Below are 20,397 nucleotides of genomic sequence, written 5' to 3' on the forward strand. Positions count from 1 at the left end.
ATACTGGGAGGACATCATTAAAATTTCTTAGTGGTAAAATGAGGTTTCTTTCCTCCTAACCAGAGCACAGGTTAATGTTGCTTCATTTTACAAAGCTCGTGCCTAACAACAAAAATGCTTATTTCCCTTCCAGTGGAGGCAATCCATGTCCAAGTCAAGCAGTGGCAAGCCTGAGGAATGAGCCTTTGACTGGGACGGTACTGGAGTGATCATCTCATGGTCCTGAGCACTGCACAGAAACACTCCATTTGGTGACACTGCAGGACACATCCCCATCACATCAGGAGATAAAAGGACAAGTGACAAAGGCAGTAAAGGGACAGACATCCCAGTTACACCTGCCACCTTTGTTTATTTTGTCCCAGTTCTTTTCTAGAAAGACACACATGCTTTGAAAGCTGAAGTTTCATCTACAAATAAGTAAGTTTGCTTCTGTCTCTGTAAAATGCATCCCTTACCTAATTACTACTGCAATTACAGTGCCTGCAACCAGCAATCCCAACAACCAGGCTGAGTCAGGCCCTACACAGAGCCATTCCTAACATCTGGAGGCCATTACCCACACGTTTTGCTGCAAGCCTAGGAGTAGCTGCAGGAGAGCTGCAGGGATGATGTTCTTTCTAATGAAAATAACCAATTGAATCTATTTGGAACCTAAGCCTATTGGAAACTCAGAAACTGCACCTAAAGCCCACAGCCAGCTTTGCTCTCCTGGAGCTACTTCTGGGGGCTCACTGTGATTCACCCCCCTCTAGAAGCCCAGCTGGTGCTACTCTTTCTTTCATTGCTCTTCATGATGATAGTCTCCCTCAAGTTAAACTAGTTCACTTGCTTGATCCAAAAATTAATTCGTGCTACTTCATGCAGTTTTATCCAGGACAAGATTTGTGGTTCTGGGGGTAGCTGCCTCTTGTGAGGGACAACAAATATGGCTGATTTTACAGCTGCCTCGGATTTACCAACTTGTGCCCAATGACCCAAACACAAGAACCGCAGAGCATAAAATTTCATACCAAAACTTTGGATGTGCTCCTCTCCAATCAAAAATTAGACACTACCACAACAAACAGGGAGACATTTATTCAGTGGGTACCATTCTATTGACTGTTTCAAAGTTAAGGCACACAGAGTGACCCAAGAGGGATCCTGCTGTACTGTCTACAGCAATGCTCCTCAAAAACATCAACTTTGCTCTCAACACCACCAGTGTGGATCAATATGATCACCTCTGGTCACCTACCCACCAGCCACTCAAAAACATGCACCCAGCTTCTACTAACTAGTAAAACAGCAGAGAAAAGGAGGTTTCTTAGGCTGTGCTTGGAGAAGCAGCACAGGGCAGCTCCCTGCAAAGGCCACTGTGTCTCATGGAGAACCCCAGACCCTACAACTTTCCAGGGAACATGCATTGGGTATGCAGCAAAAAGCCTTACAGGAAAGCCTCTGGCCTTCTTAATAGCCTCAGCTTTTGAATTTTAGGGCCAAGACCTTTGAAGGATTCTTGAAGGTAACTTTCAAAGGCTGTAGCGACTGAAGCTTCTGAAGGCTGAAGACAAACTCCTGAAATTATCTTTGGGAGAATGAGATGGAGAGAAACCAGATTAAAGTATTTCCTCAAACTGCTCTTCTATCTTCTGCCAAAGTATGCATTTCTGTTTTCCCTGACCTATTTACGTACTTCTGCTCAGAACAGCCCTGACTTGGCATTGGCAGAATGAGGAGTGTGTTCTCTTCCCAGGTGAGCAGCTGAGTTTACTTTGCATTGAGAAAGAGAGAGGGGGGAAAAAAAGCAGAAGAATAAGGCAAGGAGATGCAATTTTTTTTCTAAGTGGCATAAAACCAGATGCTGCCAACCTTGCCCTAATTAAGCAATACTTTACTTTCAGGAAGAGGCAGCTGAATTGCACTGAGAAATATGGGACTATTGTATTACCAGAAGTGGCAGAATTCACTTGCTCTGAGCATGAGTACCTCTTTAATGTTGCAAATAGGAGAAGCCATACAACCACAAAGGGTAAGATCAGCTTTATGTGTGTGAGACCAGAAAAAGGGAGGTGGTTGGGAGAAATAAAAGAAAGCCCTTGAATTTATCAGCTACTGCCTGGCTAACCCTGAGCCTTCCCAAAGCCTGCACAGCACTGAAACTAACCCTTCGCAGCTTTGCAGCTGAGAGCACTCAGCCCCTGTGAAAGGCAGCAGCGTGAGCAACACTGGGAGCACAGTGAACAGCCCTGGGAACACTCACCCTGCAGCACAGCCCCTCTCCTGGGACACTCGGCCAGGGCAGGATGCTCCAAAGCAGCTCCTGGGCTGAGCCCCGGCAGAAGTGGGACAGCAGCACCTCTAGGCCATCGCTGCTCTGCTCAGTCAGGGGAGAACCCCCAGCCCCGAAAGTCACACAGGACATGGCTCTCACCATTCAGGCACTGGCAACTCAGCCCTCAAATGGAGGAGGACATCAACAACAGACACAGTTCAACCAAACTCGGCAGATAAGCTGGAGCTACAATTTGTTGTGCAAAATTTAGTAATGGTTTGAGTAGGTGGTCACATGTGGGAAGCCCAGAGTAATTTTTTCATCAAAAGTTTAGTGCATTCAGTGAAATTGCCACAGATACTCTGTATCCATTCAGCCCAAGACTGCAAATATTTGCATGAACTGAAACATTCTCCTGAAAACAGCCTCTGTATAGCTGTGTTTCATGTGTTTGGCACTTACTGGACAGCCTAGAGAAAACATTGTTTCTGCCAAACCATAATGCAATTGATGAAAAGAAACTACTTTCCATCACTGCTCATAGCTGAGCCTTCCATCAGGAAGGCAGGGTTTAACTCCTGACCAGACAGCAAGGGCTCCCCTCGGCAGGTTCCCAGCTTCCAGTACTGGTGTATTAAGTTACATTATTACCCAACCTGCAGGACTTAGGGCAAAAAGTTGCAACTAAAATGGAAAACCGAGTGTGCAGTTACTTAGCATGGGCACAGTTACCTAGTTATTCACCTCAGACTGTAACCCGCCCTCTCAGCCACCTGAGAAAATGTTTACAAAGTTATAGAATAAACTTTCTTTGGAAAAATGGAAAAAACCAAACCAAAACCAAAAACCCTGACAGTGCATGGGGACCCTGCTGCGCTGGTATTTTACTCACACCTGAAAACAAGCCTTCCACATGAGAAGGATAGCCAAGACAGCAGCTAGAGCTGCCTGCCAAACAAGGAGTGTCTTGGCCACATGGCCTTTCCAAAATTGCTGTGATCTGAAAAGCCTCCATTCCCCACTTTACCAACACCATCCCCACAGGCTCTTTGTCACACTGCTCAGCAGCAGGGCCTCGGGGCAGTCTGGAAGGGCTGCTCCTGTGGGGAGCAGCAGCACATGGGCAGCACACCAGGCTTGTGGCCCCCAGGCACAGAAGGCATTTGGGTGTTGACAGCACCCAGGAACTCTTTCTCCTGTGCAGTGTCCTGCTGCCCCCTTGCCTCTTGCAAAAACCCACTTCAGCTCCCAAGGAAAACAAGCCAGACTCCACTACAAAGTACCAACAGCGACAATTTTGGCAAAATCATCTTCCTGAAAGCCATGTTAAAATAGGGAGGGTCATTATTCAACTGACTATGTACCCTTTTAGAAAGACTCAATTTGAATTCCACAACTCTGACGACATCAGGTGACATTTAAAAAAAAAAAATCTCTATTTACTCTGCATGCTGTGGGGAACCACTCAATAAAAGGATTACCAACCCCATTACAGTAAGTGGTACTATCAGAAAGGTACTATTATCACATCCTTACCACGACAGGCACTGTGTCCCAGCAGTGCCTGCAGCAATCAGCCCTTAATTCTTAATCTTACTGAATTAATGCTTCTCTTTCTTCGACTAACAGCTCTAAATATATCTTTATATAACCTTCCACTCAGAAGCACAAAGAAATGTTAAACCGGAGCCAAGGATCATCTAAGGAGAAAATTATGAAACAGCCGCCTATGTGTGCTGCTACTCAATTAACATCTTAACATATGCCATGTTACATTGTCTGGCTTGGCTCACAGTGATAAAGAAGTAAAATGGCTGTAAAAGCATTTCAATTAAATATTTAGAAAGCAGAGCTGCACAAGGCTGAAACCTGTTTGAATTAGCAGAATGACGACTATCCGTAGCGCTCAGCTCCTGTGTGAGCTCTCTAGCACAGGGCACTGGGAAAGGAAAGCACAGCCCAGGCGGCCACGGCCCCGCACCCCAGGGCCAGGAACTCGCTCCCATCCTCACCTCTCACCCTCGGGCGGGCAGCGGCCAAAAATCGGGTGGCTTCTGATGCCACCTAGGGGCTCTGTCCCTGCCTGCACTGCTCCTCCCCGGGGAGAGCCCTGCCCCAGACACCGGGCACTTGAGCCTGGCACAAACACAGGCCAACAGCGGCAAAACAGACACATTAGCTCTTCCAGGATTCAATTCCAGATATATTTTTATTCCAGATAAAAGCCGCAGGGGACCACAATTGCATCCTAAAAGCACATGAAGTATTGCTATTTCCCTAAAGTATAAAAATAGAGCAGTGTCCACTGGAAATGTAGGAACGTGTCCAACTCTCAGGCCTCAAAAAGCAAACAAAGCAAGTATTCACCAACCGGTAAATATTGTCTGTTTCTGTCTGAAGGCAGATTCCTCCTCAATCCCAGGCAAACCACCCTTCTCAGCAAAATGAGGAGGCAAACGCTCAGCAAGCCAATAAAAGAGCAACAAGAAGGGTGAGCTGCAACTGCTGCATCCTCCCTGTAACCTAATCCGCCTCCTTCCACTCACCAGAGAAAATAAGCCACGCCAGTTTTCCATCAGACATAAAAAGGAGAAATGCTACATCACGGTGCTGAAAAACGTAGTGGTTCAGCATGCCTTGAAGTTAATGCAGGTTAAAATGTGTCAAAAGTGTGACTTCAACACTTGTTACTAAAATAAATGCAATTAAAATAGTTCATAGAGGATAACAATTTAATCCCTTCACCATTTCTGACACTATGATCATTTTATGAGTATAAATAATGCCAACTATACAAACAGTTGAACAAAGAAAGACGATAAGGCTGCTAATGAAATGTCCAAGTCTCAAATGTAGCCCATTGTAATGAACTGCCAAGAAATAATTAGCCAGCAGACATCAGAATACCTACGTCTGAAGAGTAGGTCTATAAACATCTCTTTCAGCTCTCTGAAGAAATCTAGTTGTATTCAACACTAAAGACTTGTTCCACTATTCTTAAAATAACTGGGAAGAAATTGCAACAACCACACACTGCCAGGTGCTCTATTCCAATAAGACAGTCATTTAAGTTCCTGAGGTTGGGGTTTTTTTTACATTTATTTAAATTCAGTATATTGCCATGAGTTCCGGTAATGAACTCTGAGAAGAGACAAAGAAAATGCTTTTACACAGCTCTCACCCTGGTTTTTTCAGCACTGCTCTGAATTAAAATCAGTGCATATTGTTAAATTCAGGCAGGAGATTCTGTTCCAAGGATGCGGTGCCCTCTGTACAGGATGTGGGAAGATAATATGACTTCAGAGGAGCCACATCCTGTATTTATTACTAACAATCTACAATCTCAAAAAAGCATCATGAAAAAAGATTGTTTGAGTAGAAATTTCATCTGGGGAATGTCCCACTGAAAGCAGAAAGGTGGGAACAGTCACCAGACATGCAGGTTTGTGGCCAAGCAGCAAATCATCCACCGCAACAACTCACGTATTCCACAATGAAAACTGCTGGGTTTAAAACTAATTATGGAAAAACAAATCAATCTTTGGTTGCTTCAGAATCCAGTCTATAGATAGCTAAGAGATCTGCTGTGCTATTTTCAGCCTAGGTCATCAGAAGCCCCATCACAACATCATTACTTAAGAGTCTGAACTGGAGGCGCTGTAAAACCAACTATGAGACACTGGGATTTTTCTCCAGCCTTTGTCCCACATGGCTCCAAGAAAGGATGCCTAACTAAGGGGGTGACACTCCTCAGCAGCACTTAAAACCCAAACAGGGAATTAAGTGCACCTATAAAATATAGGCACAAAATTGTTGCCTGCAGAGCCAACAAGCTGAGGAAGAGGATGGCAGCACCTTGTTGTGCATCACAGCCTGCCACAGCTGACAGACCTGGTCTCTGCTGCCTTTCCCTTGGGAAATGGTGGCTACAGACAGCTGATAGCAAAGCAAAAATAGGAAGAGTTCTACTCTCTGCTTACATGAGTAAGCACATACCCAGAAATGTACAACAAACCTGCATAGGGCTGTATTTACTGCACATAGCTCAGAGCTCAGCTGAATCCAAGAGAACAGCTCCAGTGTCAGCAGCTCTGCAGCAAGGCTTTCCTACCATGTGTCTCCCAACGCTGGCACAGGTGCCCGGATGGCAGATTTAAGCCTGCTGATAAAAACTGTGTTTCTTCTTCTTTATTTCACATTATTTCCTTCAACATTTTCAAGAACCACAGCTATCCTAGTTATGCTCTATTAACAGAGAGATTTGCTGCTACTGGTTGCACCTCTTAATTTTCCTATTAATTTGACACCCACAGGCTGTCATCTGGTTTGCAGTGCCACAACCCAGCCCTGTCCAAGCTCTTCTGTGGCTCTATCCTGAGGGAGCAGGGGAGACCCCCCTGCCCTGCAGAGCCCCACATGCCGCTCAAGTCACAAGAAGGCAGCGCCCAGACACTGCACACAGCCATCCCCTCCCCAGAACCCGCAGGTGTCCCTGCCAGCCCGGAAAGGAGCCCCAGCCTTCCCAGCACACTGCCACCTCCATGCTCCCCGGGCCTGGCACACACTGGGAAGCAGAGAAGCAATCCAGGGGCTCCCCTAAACCTTTCACAGACACTGCACCGAGGAGGCCCAGCTTAACCTGCAGGGTTTCCCTGGCATACTCTTTGTCCCTCCTCCACATCAGATACCCTTCTCTCCCCTCCACATTGAACAGCTCCCCCGCAAGCATCAGCCTGTCTTTTTGCAAACCAATCCAGCTTTTCTCTAGCCCTCTTCTCCCAATGCTGCTTGCAACATCTTATTACCCCTCCTTCTGCCCTCATTGCTGGACACATACATCCCTCCTTCTCCTTACTCCCTTTTCTCTCATGGCTGCCCACCACACAGCTCCTCTGTACCCTTTTTTCCACTTGAGGAACCTGTACCCAACTGCTGACTCCCACGGAATGCAATTCTTGCAACCTCTTAGGTTTCCCTGTGCTGAGTAATGCCCTGAATATCTACATGCACTCTCCAAGCATCTGCCTACTAAAAGGGTCACTCACTTCTTTCCTCTAGATGGGCATGGCTTCACTGCCATAGGAAAGGCAACTTCTCTCCAACTTGTGCCATGTTGCTCACCTGCACATCCCAGAACCCTCTCCTGTCCTTGACTTCACCATCAGGTGAAAATTTAAAGCTGAACACGTGCAGGGTGAACATGGCACTGCTGCCTGATGGTGACCATACAGCCTCCCATCTCAGAGGGCTCCCCCTTGTTCAGCTCCCACAGGTTCTTTCAGGCATCCATCCTTCAGCCTTGCACCTTCACTGAGGCACTTCTCACTCACCTCTGCTTATCAGCTTCAACCCACTCCAGGCACAGAAGCTGTCTGGTCTCTGCAAATAAAGAGCTGCAAGTAGCTAGAAGGCTCTTGTCTATCTCAAAGGTCAGTTCACTGAATGCTAAAGCAGTGTAACTCATCAGCTTTCCATCCTCTGCTGCTGGGGGTAGAAAAAATAATCTATGTGGCAGCTTTTAAAATGGTTTAAAACCCTGTATTAAGATCTTCAGAAGAGTTGCAAACACATGTTACTCCAATTCTTAAGGATTTATTTTGAAACATTTCCCTAGCCTACAAACCAGGTAAACTTCAGTTCACTTGCAGACTCAAGAGCTTGTCTAAAACTGCGAGCTGCACTTGCTTAAAATTAAAACTGCGCAAAATTTAATTACCTGAAGCCATGTAAGTTCATAGGCGCATGCATCTATTTCAGTGTGCACCTACAAAGCTGAGTTTAAACACAACTGCACTCACTCCTGGGTGGCAAATTAACTCTGTCCAACAGGTACCTTACATGGCCCTGCATGGCAGGACTGGCTGCTCCCACCTGGATCGTGTCTGCAGCTCTGGGGCTGCCCAGCTCCACAGCAGCAGCACACAGCTCCAGGGCAGCAGTGCAGGAGCTGCAGTGTGGGGTAGCCCAACATCAAGCACTCCACCTCCACTGCCTCCTTCCCTGCCAGGCTGCCTCTGCAGCTGTGATGACTGAACAGGTGAGTCTATCAGAATACTTCATCTAAAACCTGCTCGTGAATGGAATTATGAACAGCAAGCATCTGACCAGTATTTAATCCCCCACAACTTTAGGGTTCAGTTCTCTGTGTCCTCAGAACAGGGAACAATGCATGCAGCCAGTTTGCTGCCTCACCATCCTACTTCCACAGGCAACCAGGGGGCAGGACCCAAAACCCTAAAAACTTTGCCATTTCCTTCTTAAGTAACACACCTGCTTTGAAAGCACAGCATCATCTATAAGCATTTTGATACTTATTTCAGAAGTTTTCATATCCTTGCGGTTTTCTTTTGAAATTGCAGCAGAGGGCATGTGACCTGTCCTAGTACAAAGTACTGAAGCCACAGACATACAGGCCTCTGAGTTTAGCACCCTATTCAGGTCATTTACAGAACACCTGCATGGATTCATTATTCAGAGCACGTATATTCCAAACATCCCAGAGAGCTGCAGTTACACCACAACTAATTTAGTAAAATAGTCAAAACCAGAAAAGGCTGGCCTTGATTTAATCTACATCTTAGTTCAGAAGAGATGCACTAAACTTCTGACTTTCCAAAAGTCGTAACACCAGAGAATTGTATTTCAGATGTATGTAGACAGTTCTAAAGCAATAATCACCAGGGTAACAGTGCTGTTCACCTGTAGGCTACCACACATTTTCAGCATCTAACAATCCACTGAATTTTGTTTCTGTAAAAGTTTCACGCTAATGTTATCCACAATTACTTGTCTGAGGGGTCCTTCCAGAAGAAGACATTGTTTAAGAGCACTACAGAATTGATCAGGCTGGATTTTCACTCCTGTGAATCACATCATGCGTAAACATTCCAGTGGGAGAGCAGATGTCCACATTACGAGAATGAGAACGTGCTGTCCTGATTATTAACACAGTTTGATTTCAATTTTCACTGTGAACTCTATGCTGCTTTGCCACTCCTTTGCTCAGGACTTGAACTAATCAAGCCAAAACTGCAACTCACCTTTCTGAGTCTGACAAATTCCAGAAGAATACAACACACTTGAGCTATCTCCTGATCCTACACTGGGCCTCACTTACCACAAAGCTACTGCTATTTAAACTTCTCAGCAGTAACTAAAAACTTTACTAAAGTGACAAGAATCACTGCAGTGACAAATAACAATTATTAGTTCTGCACTGCAAACACTTGCCCATTGCAAATATTTTCCCCCTGACCAGCTGGAGCTACTCACCACCAGCATCCCAGTGCATACATGGGTGACTAAGTGTTCACAGAGACTTCCACACACACAACCATGGTACACATGAGCTAAACTCTGTTTTTCAATTAAGTCACAAGTTTCACCCACTTGATTGTACAAACCACGGCAATATATGAGCCCACATTCCTACCCTCTCCAAGAGAATAAGCTGCTAGCAAGAAAGATGCAGTCCATGCAGGTATGTCCCATGAAAGCTACGTGGGGACTGCCTAAACTCACTGGTACTAAACATAACAAAGTAATTTGTTTCCTGTTTATTCTTAGAGGCCAAGATTATTACCATTTTTATAGCTGCCATTACCTGAAAACTGACTACTCAAAATATATTCAGGCATGGATCTACAGGGTAATCAGACACGTGGCTTCCACTCAGAAGTAATCAATAAGAGAAATATTGTCTGGATATCTTCATGGATCACAGACTTAATTACACAGGTTACCAAATATTAAGGGTCAGCATTTTAGAATTTCTTTGCATGATAAAATGATGCTCAAGATTAATTTTAAACTGAAGATTCACTATAAACTGTGTAATTAAACACACACCAACCACCAGCATTTCCAAATATTTTGATTCATCAAGCTATCTCCCAACAACTAATAGATTATATTCAAAATATCCTTTTCCTGGGATATTTCTCACATTTTAAAACTGTACCTATTATTCTCATTTCACTCACTTGCTGAATGGAAGGGGCAAATACTTTTCCCTCAGCTGTTATTTAATTTCACAACTTTTGAGGAGTCAGTGATTGAACCATACCACTGGAATCAAGCATGATGAAGCTAATGCTGCAGAGCAGGCTCCTGGAGCCAAAAGCTGGCTTAGTTCTTCAGCAAAATGTGGTTCCAGGTGTGCAGCTTCCCATTACTGCCAGTGAATAACTTGACTGTCTTTTAAATATCAATTAATTAATTTCTTTTATATGGCCACTAATAGCAACTGCAAGCCCTGATCATTTATCATGTCAAAAGACTTAATACATAAAGAAGAGCAAACCATAAAGAAAATTGACCAACCTTTTATACACCCTTAATGAAAGGAATTTTGTCACATTTTGTCAGAGCTTGGATTAAAAGTTTCTGTGGCACAGTCTGACTCCTGCAAAAACAGTTCAAAATTATTTTTAGCCTCTTCTTCAGACAGCTCCATCACAGCAGAAGGAGCTGCAGCTTTCACCAAGGGCTGGCTGGCCTCACAAATGCCTCACCCACAGCTACCAATTTCCACAGAAGCATGGAGCACAGAGCAATCCCGACCTTGCACAAAGCATCTGAAGCCAGCACGGTGCAGGAGACAGGAGCTCTGAGTGGATGATGCCAAGCACCAAGGAGCACAGGTCTCTTTGGCAGGGCAGCCTGCATGCTCTTCCCACACAGAAACTACTGCCCTCACAACAAACTGGTCCTGCCAGAGGATGTCCAGCCTGAAGCAGAAGCCTCGAGTCTCAACCTCAGATTGCCTCTAGACACTGCATTCACACAGCATCCAGAATCCCTTGCATCCATCTCTTGATGGATTTATAAGCACCCATCTCTTGAGTCTTTTCCTCCACTGAACTAGCAATAAAACTAACGTGGTTCTGGAAGAAGGAATTGTCACATTTTTTCAGAGCACATTAAAAAACAAGACTAAAAATTCCATCCACAAAAAACCCTAAATAAATGTTAAAGCTTTTCAATTTAGAGGCCTTCAAAGAGTTATCACTTGTGGTACTGAGTGACTGCCTTTCCAGTCTGTATTTTAACACGCAGTGGTTCTGAAGAGGAAGGGAGAAGGCACATAGGAATATTTCCACTGAGGTCACGATGACTACTCCAGGTATTTTCAAGCGATTTTCAAACAAGGGCAAGAAGGTGGTAAGGGAAACACAGGAGAACAAACTGCCCATCCCATTATCCAGCACTTTTCTCATAAACTAATTTTTGTTTGTCCAAAGGATGCTTGTGGTAGTTACTTACAAGGTAACCTTGTTTGTACTGAGAAAAAGTTCCAACAGTTTGTATTGCTGACCACTTTAAAAACAATATAATCCACTGCTTTATATGCAAGGTCATGAACTGTAATTCCTACTGCTCAGTGTGATCTAACTTTTTCACCCACAGGTGTCCCAACAACCTCATAATGGCACTTAGGAATTCCTGACCAAGAAATACAGATTGCCTGCATCCCTGTGAGGCCATCCATCAGAAAGGACAGGCATCGATCAAGGACCTTGACATTTAACCACAAACTCCCTCTCAGAGGGAGATACAAATATGCCTCATTTAATAAACAAGTTCTCCCCAGGAACAGGATTTTCTTCCCAAACTGGAAGTACCTGGAAATGGGCAAGGGACAGCACTCCCAGGCAGCTCCAGGGAAAAGCTGAGTGGGATTCATCACAGTGGAGGAGCACAGGTACACCCCCAGCCATCCAGGGACACATGGAGCAGCCTTGTCCTGCCCTGGCACGGTGTCTGGGCTTACAGCTGGCAGGGACAGCAGCTCACACCACAGCAGCAGTGAAGACCACACTGCTCACTGGGCACAGGTCCCACCAGCCAGAGCTGCCCCCATCCCCAGTCCTGCACCAGCACCCGGCCTCCCCATCCTCTGACAGGCACAACCCACCACAGCAACCACAAGCAGTTCAAAAGAAGCAATAAAAAAAAATATTTGGGAAGTTTTGAACTTTTTTTTTTCCACCGTCTTAACGATTAAACATTCAACACCACAAAACACTGGGTGGCTTACTGAAAGCCTGTTGATGGCACAGCAGCCGATAACAAGCATCCTACTTGATGAGAGATAATCCTTTTTCCATTAAATCAAGAGAGCATTAAAATTGAGATACTGGCTAACTCCACTTAGAACAAAACAAAGCAAACCCTTGAAATTCCCAGAGATCTAATGGAACACCACAAAACACCTCACCACTTCCAGAATTTTTAGATTTAGGGGATTCTTCTCACTGGCTTGAAAGCACCGATTTGTGCTGGCCTTTTGCTCAGGCTCCTTCTGGGTGACACTGCACTAATTGCTTTTTCACCTATTCAATTTACAAAGCTATCAGCAGGTGATTTAAAAGGTAACACACAGTCCAGCATTCTACCTGGACTGCTCCAGAAGGAAGAAAGGAAGCTACCTCCCTGTCCTCATTGCCACAGTTGAAAAATAAAGAGCTCCTTATTTATAGATGAGGTTTTGTAATATTAAATATTAGAAAGGCTTGAACCAAAAATCCAAATTTGGATCCTGATCTGAATTTTGCAGCTCTGGCCCTTCTCCAAATACTTCTGTTTGGCAAGCAGCTGAGAAGAGTAACAAGAGAAGGCAACATACATAAGTTATGGGATCTGTATAAAAACATTAAGCTCAACCCCTGCTCTCAAAATTACACATACACAGAATGAGACTAACAAAACCACCCCAAGCTCCAATTAATTAAAAGATTAATCAGTGCTTCAGCATAAGTCTGATCACCCCACCTTGAGCAGTTACTGTCATCTCACCCAATTATATGATTTTTTTCTGATTAATTTATACAGTATCCACAAACTTTTAGGGGGGGTTTCCAGGTCGAGATTTGGATTCCTACTTGCCAGCAGCATACAAACACACGTAAATAACGCAGGACTCTCCCAAATGGCAAGCAACCCAGCTACAGAGGCCTGGGATGACAATCCTGCAATTCTGTGCTTATAAAGGAGTCATTAGAACTGCTGCTCTGAACCACAACGTCACACCAGCTGACTTGCTTCAATGGAGAAACTCCTGCAGTGGAAAGTAAAATGTTTATGAAACAAGGAATTGCGTATGTTTGATGCTGTGAAGTCAACAATTGTACACACTCCAATGCATTCCAAATGAACAACTTATCCAAATCTTTTATTACTTGAATAGTGCTTTCCCCCAATATAGTTTTTAAATTCTATTGTTTCAAGAAACAAACCCAAACAAAATCCAGAAACAAGAGTGAAAAATCCACTCTTCCTAGAAGCAGGTTTATAGAGACCTTATTTCTGCAAAGCTATTCCCTCCAACTCAGAGCCAGCACGTTCAACAAAACCTCAGCTCCATTCTCCAAAGGTTACATAAAGGTCACCATTCATTTTACTCAGGTTTATTTTCTAACCTTGTAAAAACGCCTGCAGACCAAATTGGCTTCCACACCTGCTGACCTAGAAAGTGCAGCACGGTGGTGGCCGTGGCTCGTTTTGGAAAGTCTCTTGTCCTCCCACGCTGCCCCGCCGGAGCCTTTCCCAGGAGCGGCGGGATGCGCTGCAGCAGGGACAGCGACAGCCTCTCACCCTGCTCCGGCCGCAGGGAGCCCTGCTGGGGCTCCCCCACAAGAGGAGTCTCCTCTGTACAGGAACGTGTGGTAGCAGATAAAGGGTGTACCTGGCCCTCGCTCAGAGGAGTGGAAGGTCCCCGAGCAACCCACCGAGGCCACCTCCTGGAGGAGTCAAATAGAGAAAGGGACAAACGGTGTAGGATTATTTCCCCCGATTCATGAGTTCTGCAGCACACATAGTTACACCCTGGTTTAAAATGCGTTTGTGGTCAGAGAATTAGGCACGTGAAGTGATCGGATGGATCGTTTTAGGGAAACATCTCTCCTAGGAGCTGGCCCTCACCTCAGAAATGCGCTTTTTTCCTCCACAATAACTACATGGGAACTTGTACAGAACCAGGTGGAGTGAAATGAAACAAATTCCACTTTCTGTTCCTATCCATTTGGGGAAGCAGAGTGTGAAGGAGAATGACAAGCTGCTAAATGCTTTGCCCAAGGAGGGGTGACCTTCCCTGAAATCACCACGAACTACTCTAAATTTTTTTTATACAATTTTTTCCTATGTATTTGACTGCTTATACACCATACCAGGAAACACATTCAGGACAGGCAAACCCTACCATCACCTGGAAACAGTGGAACCAAGAAGCCAGGGAAAACTGAGTCAGTGACAAGAAATCTTTGCAGTTTTACACATCATCTCTCAGCTTCGGGGCTCACGGTACTTTTTCGAAGGAGGTAAACACACTTCTGATGCTGCATAGATTATGTGAAATGAGTGCAGCCTGTACACCCGTCAGTGATAATGATTTGATTTTCCTCACAGAATTCAGTAATCTCTAATTGAAGAATTATAACCTGTGTTTCCCACCTCCAACAATGAATTAACCAGGATGAAGGGGGAATGATGGCCACTGCATTCTGTGCTGGTGGCACAGAACCACAAGCACTCCGTAATCAGAGGAAATTTTGAGTTCTTTCAATTTTGACAGGCTACTTAACAAAACACTGAAGGTTATGTTAAGGGCTTTTTTCTCTTATTTCCCGTCTCCCTCTCCCAAGCTGCAAGAAAGAGAGAAAATGTAGATGGATTGGTCTACAAGTTATCTGACTCAAGAAATATTTGTTTTAAAAAAAAATACAAACAGAAATTTCAACTGCAGAAAAAAACTACCATAAAGGTATATCCATCTGCATTTGCTAAAAGCCTGAAACACATACCCCTCACACTTCCCTCTTCACTGCCAGGCATTTTATTAAAAATATCAAGACTGTCAATCATTTTTTCTGCTGACCTAACTACACAAATAAGTAGCAATTCCTATTATGAAAACCTCAATGGCATTTCCCAAGTTGCAGAACATTTGCTCTGCCAACAGCTAAGTGACAATCCGCGCTTGCTGACAATGCCTAATGAGGAGTAATGGATGCAACTGTAGGAGGGAGCAGGAATGTTTTAAGTGATAAAAAAGAATGGAGCCTTCCAGAGATTAGAACACACTGGTTTTCTAGCACAATACCAAGAGCCCAAAGTTAACAAGGACACAACTTATCCCCTACTTCTTCAACAGGAGACAAACTGGGCATTAGGACATATAATTTCAGCACTGCTCAGACTTGCTCATGTGGTTTTCCAATACAACTTCTAGCTAGAAGAGCAATTTGAAGATAAAAATTATGGATCTGAAACCCACACCCACGTCCAGTTGAAATGGCTGCAAACGTAGTGCTTTGTGTTTGCCACTCCACATTGCCTTGGTTGACAGAGTAGACACTGGGGCAGGGAAGGAGAGAAATTAATCTCTCAAGCAGAATTGCTATATTCAAATCCTAACAGATGCCTTTAGGACAAAAAGAGCTGAGATGCAGGCAAGGTGAAAGAAGCTGGGGTCAACCCATGCATAGATGCAAACACCAGATTACTATTTACAACAGTAAACAAGCGCTCACTGCTGAACCATCACCGGTTATTCGCCACAGTGAGCAAGAAAACAAACCTGTCCTCTCCATCAACGTTCACAGCTACTGGATTCTGGATTAGCACAGTGAGCGGAGGGATTAAATTGCCTAAAACTGTTGGTCTTTTTCTTTTATGCCAGCGATGACAGACCCTCAGCTGACACCATCCTCCCTTGGCCATCCCTGCATCTCAATCCTCGTGCCACGCCGCTTTTACATCCACACTTTGCCGGCTGTCTTCAGCTGTGAGATATTCCATGGCAAGTCAATGTGATACTGAGTAGACTCTGTCTTCACCACCATATGTTTGGATACAGAAACATCATATACAAATAACACACACTTGGTAATACAGTACCCTCACCCGAAGAAATAAGTGAAACCCCATTAGTCTATATGCTCAGACAGCTGACTAGGGAGGTTTTCCTGCCTCAGGCTCCAACGTCTGGACAAAAAGCTATTAATAAATATGAAAGCTTTAACGAATCTAAAGAGAAATAAAAACAGGCAGATTAAGGCCCAGTGTCCAGCGAAGACCAGGGCAATTTACAAACCCGCCCATGCTGACACTAATCAGCCAGGCTGGGCTCCCAAAGACGTGTTCTCTCTGTCTAGACTTCTAATCCATCAATGGGAAAAGACATCCAGTATTATTTCTGCCCGTTTCACCCACACCGTAAGAACACATCCAACCGCCTCAGCAACTCACACACGCAGCACGAAACAAAACCAGACACCACTTTGCTGCATGTGTTCAAGTGGGGCAGGCAGGACACAAATAGAGATAGACAGTGATGAGCTTCAACTGCTGTAACCAAATAGCAGTTAAATACCTGTATGTGAGGTTGTAATGCAAATAAATATTTCTTGATTTGTTTTTAAGCACAGCTAGGTCACCCTTATCTCCCCCTCCTCAGCTCAAACTAGTGGTCACCTCATATGCCAAAAAACACCTAAAAAAAAAAAAAAAAAAAAGCCAACCCAACCCAAACAGACTGGACACCTAAAAAGCATATTTTTAAGTCTTCAGTACCTATACTGACCATGCCTGCAAATGTAACCAGCAGGGCTTAAACTATTGTTTCAATATAAGGGACTCCACATGTACACAATTACCTAATATGTTTTTGTCCAACTACATTTTAATTTAATAAACAGAATAAAACAAGTACGAGTTGAGATAATGAATAGCTCATTGTCCCACTTGTGGCCTGCATCACTCTCTATATTTGCATTTGTCTGTAAAGTGAAGGGACAAGCACAGACTTGTTTGTGATCCTCAAGTCCAGTATTTTCGTAGTTGCTATATTTTGCTGTATTACTATTTTCACTGACAATACAATCTGAAGACTGAATCCTTTAAAAAACAACAACAACAACAAAAAGCCTTGTAACAAACACAACCAACTAAAAGCCTCCATCCACTGTGCACAAACACGTGCAGGAAAAAGGAGGTAGAGGGAAAACAACAGAGAAGAGTACTGAGCTGGATGTGCTAAACCTGCTGGGAAGCAAAGGGGGAACTGAATGCACCAACCTGCCAGCACATGCAACTGGCACGGCAGGGGAAGAGGGGAGGAAGAGGAGGGAAGGAGAAAAGAGGAAGAAGCTCTGCTCTGCACATTACACCTCGTTCTGTTAACAGCAGTGCACTGCCATTTTCACAACTGGCCTTCCACCACCTCTCCCGCTGTTTATCCATCAGCAGCACCCCCTGAACAGAGAGCAGAGCCCAGACTGCCAGCACAGAAGGAGACTCTCCACTGTTTATTGGGGCTCAGTGTGCTCAATGTCCCGGGCAGTGCTCCTCATTCTTGCTGCACCAAAACAACCACAGCTCCAGGAAAATGCAAATTAACATTGAACTCCAACCCCAAATGAAGACCGCTTGATCACAACAGAGAAACGTAAGATTTGAAGACACCAAAACAAAAGGCTTTCTTATAAAAAATAACCTTATGTTCAAATATTGAATTTCAGCAGCACAACCTGCAGGGAGATGCTGCCTGAGAGCAGCAGTTGAAGCCTGGTGCAGGAAGCAGGCAGCCAGGAGGAACACTGGGAAGGTGAGGAATGCCTGTGGAAGGACCAGGGGACAGGGCTGCAAGGGGCTGGCAACACCTCTGCTGGTCACAGGCACTTGGCACCAGGCAGCCACTCACACCGGGCAAAATGCTTCATTCCTTTGTACTAAACATGGGCTCGGGCTATTCACCAAGCTCACCTGAATCAAACAAGCAGTTTGCATTTCAGAAGCTAATATGTGCTTTTTTTCCTTGAAAAGAAAACCCACAATAAAAGCAGAGGCTTTACTTAGTAGCCATTTTGTCTTCAACTTGGACATGATACCTAATCTGAATGCAATGTAAACATGCTCTCCGAGGCTCTTTTCCAAACAGCACGTTCATGCAAACAGAAGGAAACTGAAAAGACCATCACTAAATATCATAATAAATTAGGAGGGTGTGAAGATTTTATGATCCAAAAATACAGAAAATTCTGCAGTTCATATTCCTTCTCTAGGTCACATTGCAGAGAAGACCAAAACAAAAGACAGCAAGTGTGGATTAAGGAGAATGAACTATTATTTACTGTTAAAATAAATAAAAACAAAACAACCACCATCCCAATAATAAATGCAATTTCAGTATGCCATACAATTAAAAAATCTGAGGGTAAACTTATATTTAGATTCTCTTTATTTTCTAGCGACATCCATTCAAACCACACAATCTAACTGTAATATGACGTAATATGCAAGCTAGATCAGTATGTTTTTATTGGGACGAGTATATGAATAAAATACACATGGTGTGTGTGTGTATATAAAGGGAAACATTATATGAGTAACCTGTATTTACAACTCCCAACTTTCAGTACTCTTTATCAGCGCCCTCAGCCAAAAGCAGCTTTTAAAAACATACATCAAACACAAATGCTGCAGGTGACAGCCTCTTGCAGATATTTAAAAAAAACAACCCAAGAACAAGAAAGTGCTTTATTTGCAGCAAGCTAAACTCGATTCACCTCGTTCCCCCAATACACATAAATAAAATTCTTAAATAAAATGCTGGTTTACTAGGAAATTGAATTTTATGGGGAAAACAAATCAACAAAAAATAACCTGGATTCCTATGCAGAAACTTGAAAACCATCGTGAGCTCCAGCCAAGGCTGCATTCGGACCGCCTGACCGGGACCTCAGAAGAGCAGAGGTCCGCAGGGGCTGGACAATCGCACCCCTCCCGCCCGGCTCCGCATCCCCCGCCGCCCCCGCGCCGTGCTGGGGGCTCCCGTGCGCGCCACCAACGCGGCCGGGAGCGGCGGGCCGCGCAAGATGCGCCCGGCTGCAGCGCCTGCGGCAGGTGACCCGAGCCCAGCGCGGCCGGGCAGCGCCGCCGCCCGCCCGCACACGGGGCTGGTCCCGCCCGGGCGGCACCGCCCGCGGACACGGCCCGGCCGCGACCCCCGCCCGCGGACACGCGTGTGCCCCGCGCCGCCCGCACAAAGGGGCCGCGCCCCCCCCCCCCCGCACCGCGGCCGCGCAGCCCCCCGGCCCTTCCCCCGCCGCCCCGGCCCGGCCCTTACCAGATGGAGCTGCGGATCTTGTGCTGCAGCGCGCTGGCCTCGCCGCCCTGCAGCCCCGGCACCAGGGCCGGCAGGGCCCCGCCGGGCGCGGGGGTGCCGGCGAGCCGCCGCGGCGGCTGCCCCCCCTCCGGCTGCTGCTCCTCGGCCATGGGACGCGAGCGGCGCTGGCCGCACTAGGCCTCTGCCGCAGCGCTCGAGTGAGTCGCCTTCCCCCGCCGCCCGGGGGACATCACGGGCGGAACCCGTCTCGCCGCTACGCCGCAGGATGGCGAGCCCGGCCCGCGGCTCGGCGCATGGCGCCCGGCCCCCGCCGCCCCCGCGCAGGGTCGCTCCGCGCTCCCCCGCCCCGCAGCAGCACCTGGCCCGGCCCGGCCCGCCCCGCGCCGCTCCTCGCCCCGCGGCCGCCGTGCCCGCCCGGCCGCCGAGTGCGCAGGCTCGGCGTGCCCGACACACGGGCCGCCCCGCGCCGCCGCCGGGGAGGGGGCCGGGGCCGGGGCCGCCGCTGGGGCCGGGGGCGGCGAGCGCAGCCGGAGCGGGGGGCGGCCCCTCCGGCAGCCCCGGGACCCCCGCCGCGGTGGGGAGGGGGCTGGGCAGCGCCCGGAGCGGCCCGGCGGCGCGGATAACACGTGTGTGTGTGTGCGTGTCCGTGTGTCACAGCGCACACCGTGCGGCACACGCCGCTGCCCCGCTGTCCGGGCGCGCCGCAGACACGTGAAAGCGCTGCGGCGGCGGCAGCATTACATCAGCTGCGGCACCGCGGCCGGGTGCGCCCCGCAGCCCCCGCGCCCGGCCCGCCCTCCGCCGCGCCTCGTAACAAAATAACAAGTGCCGCCGTGCTCACATGGCCCCGAGGAAGCCAGACGCCGGCACGGGCGGCGGTAGGCCGGGCCATCGCTCGCCCTCAGGCTTCCTGGCTGTCCCCTAGATATAAGTAGGGCCGGCCTGCCATTAGTCCCGCCGGCCTTTACCCACCACCTTTCTGTGAAAACATTTTCCCAGAATTTTAACTGTGCAG

General features: G+C 46.6%; 1 protein-coding gene across 1 annotated transcript in view; it reads right to left on the reverse strand.

Annotated features, from left to right (window-relative positions):
* The window catches only part of RFX7 (regulatory factor X7), a 49,679-nt gene extending 30,001 nt beyond the window's left edge, over positions 1-19,678 (reverse strand). Inside the window, exon 1 of the mRNA XM_066328481.1 lies at positions 19,383-19,678. Coding sequence (XP_066184578.1) covers positions 19,383-19,531 — 149 coding nt within the window. The 5' untranslated portion in view covers positions 19,532-19,678. The remainder of the gene's footprint in view (positions 1-19,382) is intronic.
* Between the last annotated feature and the right edge of the window lie 719 nt (positions 19,679-20,397).

Source organism: Sylvia atricapilla, chromosome 13 (genome assembly GCF_009819655.1).
Source record: "Sylvia atricapilla isolate bSylAtr1 chromosome 13, bSylAtr1.pri, whole genome shotgun sequence".
NCBI classification, from domain to species: Eukaryota; Metazoa; Chordata; class Aves; order Passeriformes; family Sylviidae; genus Sylvia; species Sylvia atricapilla.